The sequence below is a fragment of the Rana temporaria genome, chromosome 1 (assembly GCF_905171775.1).
Source record: "Rana temporaria chromosome 1, aRanTem1.1, whole genome shotgun sequence".
Classification (NCBI taxonomy): domain Eukaryota; kingdom Metazoa; phylum Chordata; class Amphibia; order Anura; family Ranidae; genus Rana; species Rana temporaria.
Window position 1 is genome coordinate 639,182,424 of NC_053489.1, and position 13,127 is coordinate 639,195,550.

The window sequence follows — 13,127 nt, forward strand, 5'->3', positions numbered from 1 at the left end:
CAGCTGAATGGATTGAGGGAGCCTTCTAGAGCGAGGAAAGAGGGAAACCATAGAGAATTTTAGCAACCGCCGCCCTAAAGTGGAACTTCCGCTCATTGGAACCCTCCGGTATCACATTTGAAACCTTTCAAGGGGGGGGTGCAGATTTCTGTCATTTGCACCCACTTCCGGGAGTCCTCACTGCGGGTAGTACGTCACTTCACGCCCCGTCCGTTGTGTTCTGGGAAACATTCGGCTCCCAGAACACAGCGGGGATAAGTGAGGACGGCGATGCGCGACTCGCGCATGCTTCGTAGGGAATCGGGCAGTGAAGCCGGAACGCTTCACTTCCCAATTCCCTCCCTGAGGATGGCGGTGGGGGCAGCAGAGTGATGAGCGATCGCTCGTCCTCTGCTGCCGACGGCGCAGGACTCCAGGACAGGCAAGTGTCCATTTATTAAAAGTCAGCAGCTGCAGTGTTTGTAGCTGCTGGCTTTTAATATTTTTTTGTCAGCAGGAAATACGCTTTAAGGAGGATTTAACTTGTAAAGGGTGGGTGGGCTACTGTTAGGGTTATTTTTTTATTTATTTTTTTGCTGCACCCAGAGTTGGGCTTTAAATACATAATTGAAAGCATTTAATTATATATCTGTTCAATTAGTGCAAAAAATTAATTGTTGAACCCGATAGAAATCTAGTGCTGTCCTGTTCACTCTGCAGTGTTCTCAAGTAGTCTAATCAGCCTTGCCTAGTTGTCTATGTGAACTACAGAACACCCCCATGTTATGTAGATAGGTAGGTGTTTTGTACTGTGAGTGAGAGTGTGGTCACCCTAGGACAACAAGCGAGTTACTGATGGGATCACCAAGTAGAAAAAGGAAAATAAAGCACGAAAAGAAAAACGAATACAACCACCACATCCAAGGACTGCTAAACTGCAATATATTATTGTTTTTGGGGTTTAATAGGCTTTTAATTCTCTGATTCATGCTTTTTATGAGCCCTCTTATCTCTTCATTCTTTCATCCTAACATCATTCACTTCTTTCATCTCATAACAGAGACTAAAGTGACCAATTTCCTCCACGATATAGAATTAAAGCGGGAGTTCACCCAATGATCTTTTTTTTTTCCTCTTTTCCCTATAGATGGATGCTCGTTTTGTCTAGGGGAATCGGCTAGTTGTTTTTAAAATATGAGCCGTACTTACCGTTTTCGAGATGCATCCTCTCCGTCGCTTCCGGGTATGGGTCTTCGGGAGCGGGCGTTCCTTCTTGATCGACAGTCTTCCGAGAGGCTTCCGACGGTCGCATCCATCGCGTCACTAGTAGCCGAAAGAAGCCGAACGTCGGTGCGGCTCTATACTGCGCCTGAGCACCGACGTTCGGCTTCTTTCGGAAAATCGTGACGCGATGGATGCGACCGTCGGAAGCCTCTCGGAAGACTGTCAATCAAAATAGGAACGCCCAGTCCCGCAGCCCATACCCGGAAGCGGCGGAGAAGATGCATCTCGTAAACGGTAAGTACAGCTCATATTTTAAAACAACTAGCCGATCATCCGTCTAAGGGGAAAATGTGTCATGTACGGGTGAACCTCCGCTTTAAGGACATTACAATAGTCAGAGTTCTAAAAAGAAAAAAATTACCATCATCTGGATCCTGGGCTGTAAAGCACTTTCCTTGGATCTTTGGAAGAATATCATCAAGAACTTCAGCCTGGCCTGAGAAATCACCTAACAAACAGATTTACATCATTAAAAATCCATTTACTCTTTTATATCAATTTAAAGTGCACATTGTTTATTTGCACACTTTTTACAATTATTGAACACTTGCAGCAGCAGAACGGCAAGCTCCATCGCACTTGCTTTTTCCTTTTGGGTTGTAAAACATCCAAAAATAGCAAGCAAGTTGATATTACAAAGGCTGAACGAACCAGTGGCAGTTCTCCTTCTCTACCATCACAGTTGGGCCCTTCTGAATTGGCCAGTTTATACAGTTTGACAGCAACCATGCAGGCAACACCCAACTTTTCTAGAAAAGCCCAGTAAACTATGGTATGATAAAAAACAACCATTATTAATATTTACAAAAAAATATTTTAGAATAAAGTGGAACCTCAGAGCAGAACGGCGCCGTTCAGAAATGCACGAAAAGCCAGAGGACAGCTCGGCTGACCTCGGAAACACTCCGTTCCCGAGGTTTGCCGAAGTGTCCTCGGGCCTTTCTGGCAGTTTCCGAGGCTCTCGGGCGCCCCCCAACTCTGGTATTGCATGCCATTGAAGTCAATGTGGAACAAATTATTCTCGTTTCCATTGACTTCAATGGGGAAACTCGCTTTGATGTGCGAGTACTTTGGATTACAAGCATTCTCCTGGAACAGATTATGCTCGTAATCCGAGGTTCCACTGTAGTATAAAACATAAATTAAGATCCATTATACCAGGGGTGCCCAAACTTTTGAAGAGTGAGGGCCACTAAAGCGACTTGGCAACAGGGCATGGGACACAATGGGCCAAACAGGAAGATGACAGGTCCGTGTCCACTCCGCACATGCAGAGCAGACAGGGACACCGCACGCTCTACTTTATGGGTCCTCCAAACCTATCCGCCCAAACAGAAGGGGACGGATCCCCTTCTGTTTATTTTGTTAGCGGATCAGATGGGAGGTAGGCAGGTATTTACATCTGCCACTCTATAGAGGTGAATGGAGCATCCGATTGGGTCTGCCTGAAAAAACAAACAAAAAAAAACAGGTGGATACGGTTGGACTGATTGTGTGAAAGGGGCCCAAGGATGCTTTCATACGAATGCACTGCAGTTTACCTGCACCGCAGTGTACCCCTGGATTTCCTGCAGGTTAGCTGCACTTTTCCATAGAATTTGATTACATCTTGAAGGTGTTGTGCACTTTCTGAAAGCGCACAAAACTCACAGGTAATAACAGAAGTCTATATTACTCAATGCAGGTAACCAGCAGGTGGAGATCAATTTGAAAGTAGCCCAGTGTAGAGAACAGATATGCCCATTGCTGTTTGAGTTTAATTAAAAACTGACCTCAATCTTCACTTCTTCCTCAGAATTCCTGCAGGTATTCGCTGGCTGCTGCTGTCCCCCCTGGCAGGTAAGACTAGCTGCTCTGCCCTCTACTGCAGCTGCATGCTTTCTATACCGCCTGCTCCATCCTTCACACTGACACTCTGGGGTGTCGGGCTGGGAACCCGCAATCTGGTCTTGCCGACCCACCATCCCAGAGCAGGAGGTGGCAGACCACATTGGGGGGAGCCACAGGCCTGTTGGCCAGCGGTTGGGCACCCGTGCATTATTCTGTTTTTTATGCTACATGATCAATATGTTCATATTATGTTGCTAACACAATTCAAGACCAATAAGGACCAAGTTAGTTTAGAGGACAGAAGACAAGACAGAGCAAAACAATGCATGAACTCACCCGGTCTATAAAACACCACCAGCAAGTGGCTGAATGTTGCAAGACTTGGCTCTAGAAAATGAAAAATGTGATATCAGTCTACATATACTTAAATGATCATCAGTAGATGGGTCGATTATTTTCAGCCCTACCAGATATAACATTTGTTACATATTAGAGATTTTCTATGCTCCTTGCATAGAAAATCTCTAATATGTAACAAATGTTATATCTGGAAGGGCTGAAAATAATCAGATCAACAGCTCTCCGACTGCCAGCAGAGGTGTAAAATAGGCAGTCAGTCAGTAAAACCTGTAATCACAGACTTAGGCCGGCCATAGACCGCTTGAATCTCGGCCGGTTCAGCAGCATTCGAATCATGTATGGGAAGGCGGAATGTACGCAAGATGATCCAACACATTGGCTCGGTGGGAGGAATCCCTCCCACCGAGCCAATGTGTTGGATCATCTTGCGTACATTCCGCCTTCCCATACATAACTGTCTGTGTTAATGGGGGAAATAAAGCAAAATTCCTTTTTAGCAAGCCGTGGTTGCAGAAAAAAATAAAATAATAATTTGCTCCGTCTATGGCCAGCCTTAGTTTATTCTTTTTTGTCAAAGATTTTACTTAGATTTTTTTCAAAGAAAGAATGTACAAACAATAAATGTCATTAACCACTTAAGCCCCGGACCATATTGCTGCCTAAAGACCCAAGGGGTTTTTACAGTTCGGGACTGCGTTGCTTTAACAGACAATTGCGCGGTCGTGCAACGTGGCTCCCAAACAAAATTGGGGTCCTTTTTCCCCACAAATAGAGCTTTCTTTTGGTGGTATTTGATCACCTCTGCGGTTTTATTTTTTTGCGCTATAAACAAAAATAGAGCGACAATTTTGAAAAAAATGCAATATTTTTTACTTTTTGCTGTAATAAATATCCCCCAAAAACATATATAAATTTTTTTTTTCCTCAGTTTAGGCCGATACGTATTCTACCTATTTTTGGTAAAAAAAAACGCAATAATCGTTTATCGGTTGGTTTGCGCAAAATTTATAGCGTTTACAAAATAGGGGATAGTTTTTTTGCATTTTTATTTTTTTTATTTTTTTTTACTACTAATGGCGGCGATCAGCGATTTTTTTCGTGACTGCGACATTATGGTGGACACTTCGGACAATTTTGACACATTTTTGGGACAATTGTCATTTTCACAGCAAAAAATGCATTTAAATTGCATTCTTTATTGTGAAAATTAGTTGCAGTTTGGGAGTTAACCACAGGGGGCGCTGTAGGATTTAGGGATCACTGTGTGTGTGTTTACTTGTGTAGGGGGGTGTGGCTGTAGGATTGACAACATCGATCGAGTCTTCCCTATATAAGGGATGACACGATCGATGCGCCACCACAGTGAAGCACGGGGAAGCCGTGTTTACACTCGGCTCTCCCCGTTCTTCAGCTCCGGGGAGCGATCGCGACGGAGCGGCTAAAAACAAATAGCCGCGCCATCGTCCCGGATCGCTCCCTGAGCGGACCCGACCTCCGCATGTACCGGGGGGGTCCCGATCGGACCCCCCACCCACGTCTAGCAGAGGACGTACAGGTACGTACATGTGCCTGTCCGTGCCATTCTGCTGACGTATATGTACATGAGGAGGTCGGGAAGTGGTTAAATAGTACAGCAAGGGTACAATACCCAATAGTCTTCACATATCTTCTTAAACCCACATTTAGGCTGTAACATGAAACATGGTCGCATTATTGTCGCCCCCCCCCCCCACCAAACTGCCCCCCCCCCAGTAGCTGAATTGTGGGGTGCAGACATCGGTTTTGTTTTGATAGGAGAAGGCTTGTGGGTGGCTTTGCCCTGATGACTGATCCCTGCTGCAATGATCCAAATGTAATAAACACTCATCGCTTATTTATTTTAACGTCTTAGCATTTATTACATTTGAAATATCTGGGAAAAAAAATAGTATGTCACTTGAAAGGATATATAGCTAAACATACGTCTAAAAAAATATGCAGCGGATGTTGATTTTCAATTACACTGCATCAATCTGCTCTAGCTGCAGACGACCGCTAAAGAAGATGCGATACGCAATAATGACCACATGCCACTGACAGCTTATGCATTTAAATTCTCAGCAACGGTTTCCATGTCTCACCGATATTCAGGGCTTTCATCTCATTGAGCGTTTGTACTGCTATTCCTTTTAGGTTGGTTTTCCTCAAGCTTTTTAGGATGGAGTTGAAGGTGAGCAAATTTGGCTGAACGTTTTGCCGAATCATATGATTAAGCAGGTCCTACATAAAAAATGAAAAAACAGGAAAAGTATCACTGGGTGCTGTGAAAGAAGAAACACCAACTCTCTGCTCCACTGTACCCAATTATGTTTTTACGCAGTGTTTACCAACCAGCAAGCATACTGAAAAACACATTAACCACTTCCATACAGGGCTGTTATACACACCTCCATACCAGGCCTATTCTGGCACTTCTCTCTGTACAAATCATAATTTTTTTGCTAGAAAATTACGCAGTACCCCCAAACATTATATATGTTTTTTTAGCAGACACCCTAGGGAATAAAACAACGGTCATTTCAACGTTTTATCTTGTACGGTATTTGCGCAATTATTTTTCAAACGCCTTTTTTGGGGAAAAAATTGTTTCATGAATTAAAAAAAATAACAAAACAGTAAAGGTAGCCCATTTTTTTTGTAAAATATGAAAGATTAGGTTACACCGAGTAAATAGATACCTAACATGTCACGCTTTAAAATTGCGCACACTCATGGAATGGCGCCAAACTTCGGTACTTAAAAATCTCCATAGGCAAAGCTTTGAAATTTTTTACAGGTTACCAGTTTAGATTTACAGAGGAGGTCTAGTGCTAGAATTGTTGTTGCCACTCTAACGCACGCGGCGATACCTCACATATGTGGTCTAAACGGCGTTTACATATGTCGGCGGGACTTGCGTGTGCGTTCGCTTCTGCGCGCGAGCTACCGGGGACAGGGGCGTTTTCAATTTTTTTTATTATTATTTATTTTACATATTTATTTATTTACACTTTTTTTTTACTTTTTTATTACTTTTATTCCTATTACAAGGAATGAAAACATCCCTTGTAATAGGAATGTGTGTGACAGGTCCTCTTTATGGAGAGATGCGGGGTCAATAAGACCCCACATCTCTCCTCCAGGCTGGAAACCATGAGATCGGTGAAAAAAATTCACTGATCTCATGAATAATGTGGCTTACAGCCGCAATCGCGGCTTTGTTTACTTACGGGACCCGGGCGTGACGTCATCACATCGCGCCCGGGTCCTCCGACGGTCATAGAGATGACTGGTGACCATCTGGTCACCAGTCATCTCTATACTTCCTGCCAGCGCCGGACGATTCGTTCTCCGGGCCCCCGATGGCACGAGAGAGCCCGGAGAAGCACCGGATGGCGGCGGGAGGGGTGTCCCCTCCCGCCGCCTGTAAGAACGATCTAGCGGCGGAACCGCCGCTATGATCATTCTTATGTTTTGCAGAATCACCGGCACAAGAGATAGATATCTGGATGATGCTTCTAGCTGCAGGCATCACTCAGATATCCCCTTCAAAGTCCAGGACGTCATATGACGTCCACTCTGGATGGTAGAGCCACTTTGTGGACGTCATATGACGGTGGCTGGTATTGAAGTGGTTAAAAACACAAAACGATATCCTTGTATTATTTAGAATTCAAATGCTCACTAAAGCAATTTTAAAAAGGATACGTTTACTTTTTAGAAAAATACATAAAATAAAATAAATAAAATACACATTTTTTTTAGATTTTTTTGTTTTTGTTTGTAAAGCATTGCACCAGTGACCAGCAGATCGCTGGTGCCATGCAGGTCTCCAGCAGATCTGCCAGTGTATCTGTACATCCCTTAGGGGCAGGCAGATACAATCAGACAGAAGGAGAGAATGAACTATCATGGTGCTCCACAGCACCATGGGGAGAAGATCCCCTTAGCTGTCACACCAGGGGAGCGGAGAACTTATCCTTTAACTTACCAGTAAATTCCATATACTGGGAGTACAGTACAGAACACAGGCTGAGTATCCATAGACCCTAGGCTGGTACCATCAGGTGACTGGACACTGGTAAGCTTTTGAGGACATCCCCCGCTATAACCTTATCCCGCTCCATGAGTCCTCAGTTTTGAAGCATGCAATGCAGAGTAATCCAGAATAGGAAGAAGAAAAAAAAAACGCAAGAAAAATGCAGAGCACAGAGTAATGTCAGTATACAAATCACTTTATAGGAGATAAGGCAGCATCCACTTATATGGTAAATAAAGAACATCCAGCCTGGTACCAGAGAATCACATCAGCCTGTACATTAAGGGTCAACCGATTATCGAAGCGGCCAATTATTGGGGGCCGATATTCAAATTTTTCAAATAAATGGTCAGAAACTTGCCAATATTGGTCAGACCTCCTCCCCTGCGCGGCGCTCGCTGCAGTCTCTGCCAATCTCGGTCAACAGAGCCGTGAGTAACAGAGAGATGACATCTCTCTCTACCCACTTTGCACCACAACTGTTCCGCCCCTAAAGCAGGGCCATTAGGGCTCACCGCCCACATGTGAAAGTTTACCTGCTCGGACGCTGCTGGGGAGTGGCTGCCAGAAGTAGTGCAACTAGAGACAAGCTGCATATAAGTGGCAGTAGACAGTGGCAAGTGACATGCTGCACAAAATATCGGCACCCGATATCGGCATCGGCCCTGAAAAAACAGTCGACCCCTGCTGTACATGTTCACAGCAAGCTCCAGTGGGGTGAAGAGGAACGAGCCAGGATCCACATGCTGCCTAGTGTTAAATAACCGATGGGACCGAGAATGACAGGCAGCAGCCGAGAGCAAGAACTGGAGCAGATGCACTGAATCTGCCCAAGCTGGCAGCGGTGCAGCAGTCAGCAAACTAGCCTGTGATGAGAGGGGCATGGGGGGGGGGGGGGGTTAGGCAATGTGTTTTGGGGCCAATATGCCAATTTGTCAAGCCTAGGAGAGTGCCAGGGAAATGTGTCAATTTAAAGAAAGGTATTTGGCGGGTGCTGCAGGTTAGCAGCCGCCAAGATATGGAAAGTGAAACACAGCTATTACACAAAAAAATACATAATAAATGGCTACAAAGAATTGTAAATAAAAAAAAATGTGGCGAAAAAAAAGTAAAAAAAATATATATAAAAACAAAAAAGCAATTGTGTTGCCTGGGATCAGACGGTTTCTGCAGGGCAGAGAGAACCAGACTACAGTGCCAAGCAAGCTGTAAAGGGAGGGCCTGATCTGAGATTCACCTTGCATACCCCTTCAGAAAAAAATAATAGGTAAACCAACATCCTACACCTTCCTCTCTTCCCCTGGGGGGGGGGGGGGGGGATTGGGTATGAGAGGTCAGATCCTGTTTAGGTGAAAAGGAATTCAGAGGCAGAGTGGGCCTTTGGTAGAGCGAATGTTCAGAGTTTTTGCTGTAGCTACCACAGCGACCACAGCACTGTATAGGACCCTGTGGTTAACTACACGTGCTGCACAAATTGCAGAGGTGAGTGCCCATGCGGGGTCCAATGATGTTGTATTAGCAGGCACTGGTAGAGGTCGACCGATATTTGGCCAATTTGGAGGAATCGGCATCGAACGATTATTATCCAAATTAGGCCGATATTGAGGTAACGAGAGATAGAGATAAAGCGTTCTGTGAGAACCAGCTAATTGGATGGAATCTGGGTGGGACGCTACATGTATGTGGCTCGCCCCTTTCTTAAACAGCCCAATCATTGGCTGGTATTAAATAGTTGCCGGATCCCGCCCACCCCCGACATTACCGGTGAATTTGAAAGCTCCTCTCTCTGAGCCGATGGTTTAACTGTGTGAAACTGACATGTAACTGAATGCAGTGTAAAACCTGCCTGTGCCAACCACTGCCACCTGCCAGTGCCAACCAGTGCAATCTGTACTGAGGATATCAAGTGTGTGGTAAAGTGACAGGAGCAAGCAGGGGGGAGTGGAGTGGGAGTGGGTGAGTTTATGAGATGAAGGGGTCCATCACCTTAGAACACAAGCAAAACACTGAAGACTCACAGAGTGGGGTAGAGTTATAGAGGGGCATGTCCTCAAAAACTTTCAATTACCTGAAGGTACCAGCCTAAGGCCTAATATAGGTCTGTGAGAAGAACCATCTTCAGATACACAGAATGCACAGGTATTCTGTGCAGGCAGCCTGTTGAAATCAAGGACAGGTGGCCGGCTGCATGGACCTCAATGTACATCCCAGAGAGATAACATCCGTGCAGGTCCAAATGCACTGATCAGAATGTGAATGTGTCCCGATTCATGCAGCATACCTGTACTCTGGGATGCTCATTGAGGTCCGTACAGCTAGCTGCCTGTCATTGATTTGAACAGGCTGCCAGTTTTCATGAAACTCTGGGGACAGCACTGTATGGGAGGCAAGTATTGCAGTAAGAATTGAACATTTTTTTTTTTTTTTTGTTTTAAGAACTGCTTTGTTTTTCTTTACTTCCAAAGGTTTACAGGCGAGTTGGGCTTTATTCTGTGCAATTCCCCCAAAGAAAAAGCACATACACCACTAAATAGGAGCATGGCAGTAGGCATTTACATCCTAAAATTCTGTACAGTGTAACCAACTTCTCTCTTCTTCCTGCATCACCAATTAAATTAAATGCCCAGGCCAGGTTTTGCGATTCGGCACTGCGTCGCTTTAACAGACAATTGCGCGATCGTGCGACGTGGCTCCCAAACAAAATTGGCGTCCTTTTTTCCCCACAAAAAAAAGAGCTTTCTTTTGGTGGTATTTGATCACCTCTGCGGTTTTTATTTTTTGCGCTATAAACAAAAATAGAGCGACAATTTTGAAAAAAATGCAATATTTTTTACTTTTTGCTATAATAAATATCCCCAAAAACATATATAAAAAAAATTTTTTCCTCAATTTAGGCCGATACGTATTCTTCTACCTATTTTTGGTAAAAAAAAAAAATCGCAATAAGCGTTTTTTTTTTATAATTACTTCTTTTCTTTATTTTCCAAATTACATCACATACAATAAACAAATCACCATAACAAAACAACAAACAACTTAAAAAAAAAAAAAAAAAAAAAATTACTTTCATACATTACATTATCCCCCCCATGGGCACCCTCGGCCTCCCCCTCCCTCTCCTCCAATCCCCCGTCCCACTCCCCACCTACAAGAGGTGGGAGGGACGCCAGGGAGAGAGAGAAAGAGGAGGAGAAAGGAGAGACGAGACCCCCCCCCTCCCTCGTGACCCCCTAGACCCCATCACCTTATGACCTCCCTATGGCACAAAAAGGAGGAGCTCAATACCACCCTAATAATAAAAGAAAAAAAAAGCAAAGGTATTTGTGCAGGGCTTAATAGTCCTTAATTTCGTGACTTTAGTGAGAGAAAAAAAAAAAAAAAAATGTTTCCTTTGTTTCGTGCCTCATTAACTCCCCATCACCTTATCTCCCCCCCCCCCCTACCATGCGAAGGGGAGAAGTTTCATACCCACCTCAAAAAAGAGGAGAGGAAAAAAAAATAAGTAAATAAATGAATAAATAAATAAAAAAAAAAAAAATATTGAGTGTGTTCTTCTCCTTTCCCTTATTAGTGGTCTTTCTTTTGTGACTATAACCTTCCTTTAACACCCCCGTTCCCATTCTTATGACTCCCAAATAAAATTCCTTAAGGGGAGCCTCTATACTTATCCTCCTATGTGATTTAGTTGATTATTTATTTCTTCCTCTTTAGTGATCCAAATTAGTGCTGTGAAAAAGAGGAGGGGAAAAAAAAAAAGGGTGAAAAAATAGGAGGGGGGGGGGGGCCGCGCCTCCCCCCTCCGGTGCCCGCAGGGTAGGGAGACAGAAAAAAAAAATAAAAAAAAAAAAAACAACAAACAAAAAAAATCACAGCAAAAAAAAAATAAAAAAAAAAAAAAAAAAAAAGGAAAAAAAAAAAAAAGGAAAAGATTATTCGCCGTCTCACCACTCCCCCCCACCCGCCTCCTAGCCTCTCCGCCCCAAACTAATCCTTCCCTACTTCAGGAGAGTAATATATCCACCCTGCCCATATATCCTTAAATTTGTCCTGTTGGTCCTTGACCATGTATACCCATCTCTCTGCCTCCATTATCCTCTCTACCTCGATTTTCCATTCCACTATATTGGGGACTTTAGGTTGTTTCCAGTATCTAGGTATCAGTGCCTTCGCTGCATTTAATAGGTGTGGTGTAACACTTCTTTTGTAGAACTTTATGGATGCTGGCATTCCATGAAACAGGAAATGCAATGGGGATTGCTCAATAGGTCTTAATGTCAGTTTCTTTATCCACGGGGATATCTCCTCCCAAAATCTCCTGATCCTGGGACACTGCCACCATATATGAAGAAATGAACCTCTTTGATTGCACCCCCTCCAGCAGTTGGCATTCATTAATGGGTAGATCTGAGCCAAACGGGTCGGCGTATGGTACCATCTAGTCAGAAACTTATACGACATCTCCTGTATATATGAACTTATTGAGGACCGGTGTGTTATTTCCATCAACCTATTTGATTGTTCCACTGTAAATTTAAGGCCCAACTCCCTTTCCCATTCACGCATGTAATATGGGATTGTCTTATCTTGGGCACTCTGGACCATTCTGTGCATCCGAGATAACATATGGCCTGGTTCCAAGCGGTTAACACACCACTCCTCAAAAGTAGTCATGGTATTTACTAATCTAATTTGGTGTTTCCATTTATTAAACAGGTCTGTCAACTGCCGGTATTTCCATTCCCTCATTGATACCTCCCCCTGCTTTTGTACCAACTCCCTTAAGGGGAGCAGTTCCCCAAATGGGGCCACCTCTGAACAATTTCCTCCCCACCCCTCAAAACTGACACAAGGTACTGATCAGTGAGCAACCTCAAGGCTCGAAACTGTTTAACCACTTAAGCCCCGGACCAAAATGCTGCCTAAAGACCCAAGGGGTTTTTACAGTTCGGGACTGCGTCGCTTTAACAGACAATTGCGCGGTCGTGCGACGTGGCTCCCAAACAAAATTGGCGTCCTTTTTTCCCCACAAATAGAGCTTTCTTTTGGTGGTATTTGATCACCTCTGCGGTTTTTATTTTTTGCGCTATAAACAAAAATAGAGCGACAATTTAAAAAAAAATGCAATATTTTTTACTTTTTGCTATAATAAATATCCCCCAAAAACATATATACATTTTTTTTCCCCCTCAGTTTAGGCCGATACGTATTCTTCTACCTATTTTTGGTAAAAAAAACCGCAATAAGCGTTTATCGATTGGTTTGCGCAAAATTTATAGCGTTTACAAAATAGGGGATAGTTTTATTGCATTTTTATTAATTTTTTTTTTTTTTACTACTAATGGCGGCGATCAGCGATTTTTTTCGTGACTGCGACATGACTGCGACATTATGGCAGACACTTCGGACAATTTTGACACATTTTTGGGACCATTGGCATTTTCACAGCAAAAAATGCATTTAAATTGCATTCTTTATTTTAGTTTAGTTGCAGTTTGGGAGTTAACCACAGGGGGCGCTGTAGGAGTTCTTCTTCACCTAGTGTGTGTTTACAACTGTAGGGGGGTGTGGCTGTAGGACTGACGTCATCGATCGAGTCTCCCTATAAAAGGGATCACGC

General features: G+C 43.7%; 1 protein-coding gene across 1 annotated transcript in view; it reads right to left on the reverse strand.

Moving 5' to 3' along the window:
- PTCD3 (pentatricopeptide repeat domain 3) overlaps positions 1 to 13,127 on the reverse strand; it is a 111,471-nt gene that overhangs the window by 46,484 nt on the left and 51,860 nt on the right. The window contains exons 13-15 of the mRNA XM_040335454.1: positions 5,574 to 5,712; positions 3,430 to 3,480; positions 1,625 to 1,711 (exon numbers count right to left, since the gene is read on the reverse strand). Coding sequence (XP_040191388.1) covers positions 1,625 to 1,711; positions 3,430 to 3,480; positions 5,574 to 5,712 — 277 coding nt within the window. The remainder of the gene's footprint in view (positions 1 to 1,624; positions 1,712 to 3,429; positions 3,481 to 5,573; positions 5,713 to 13,127) is intronic.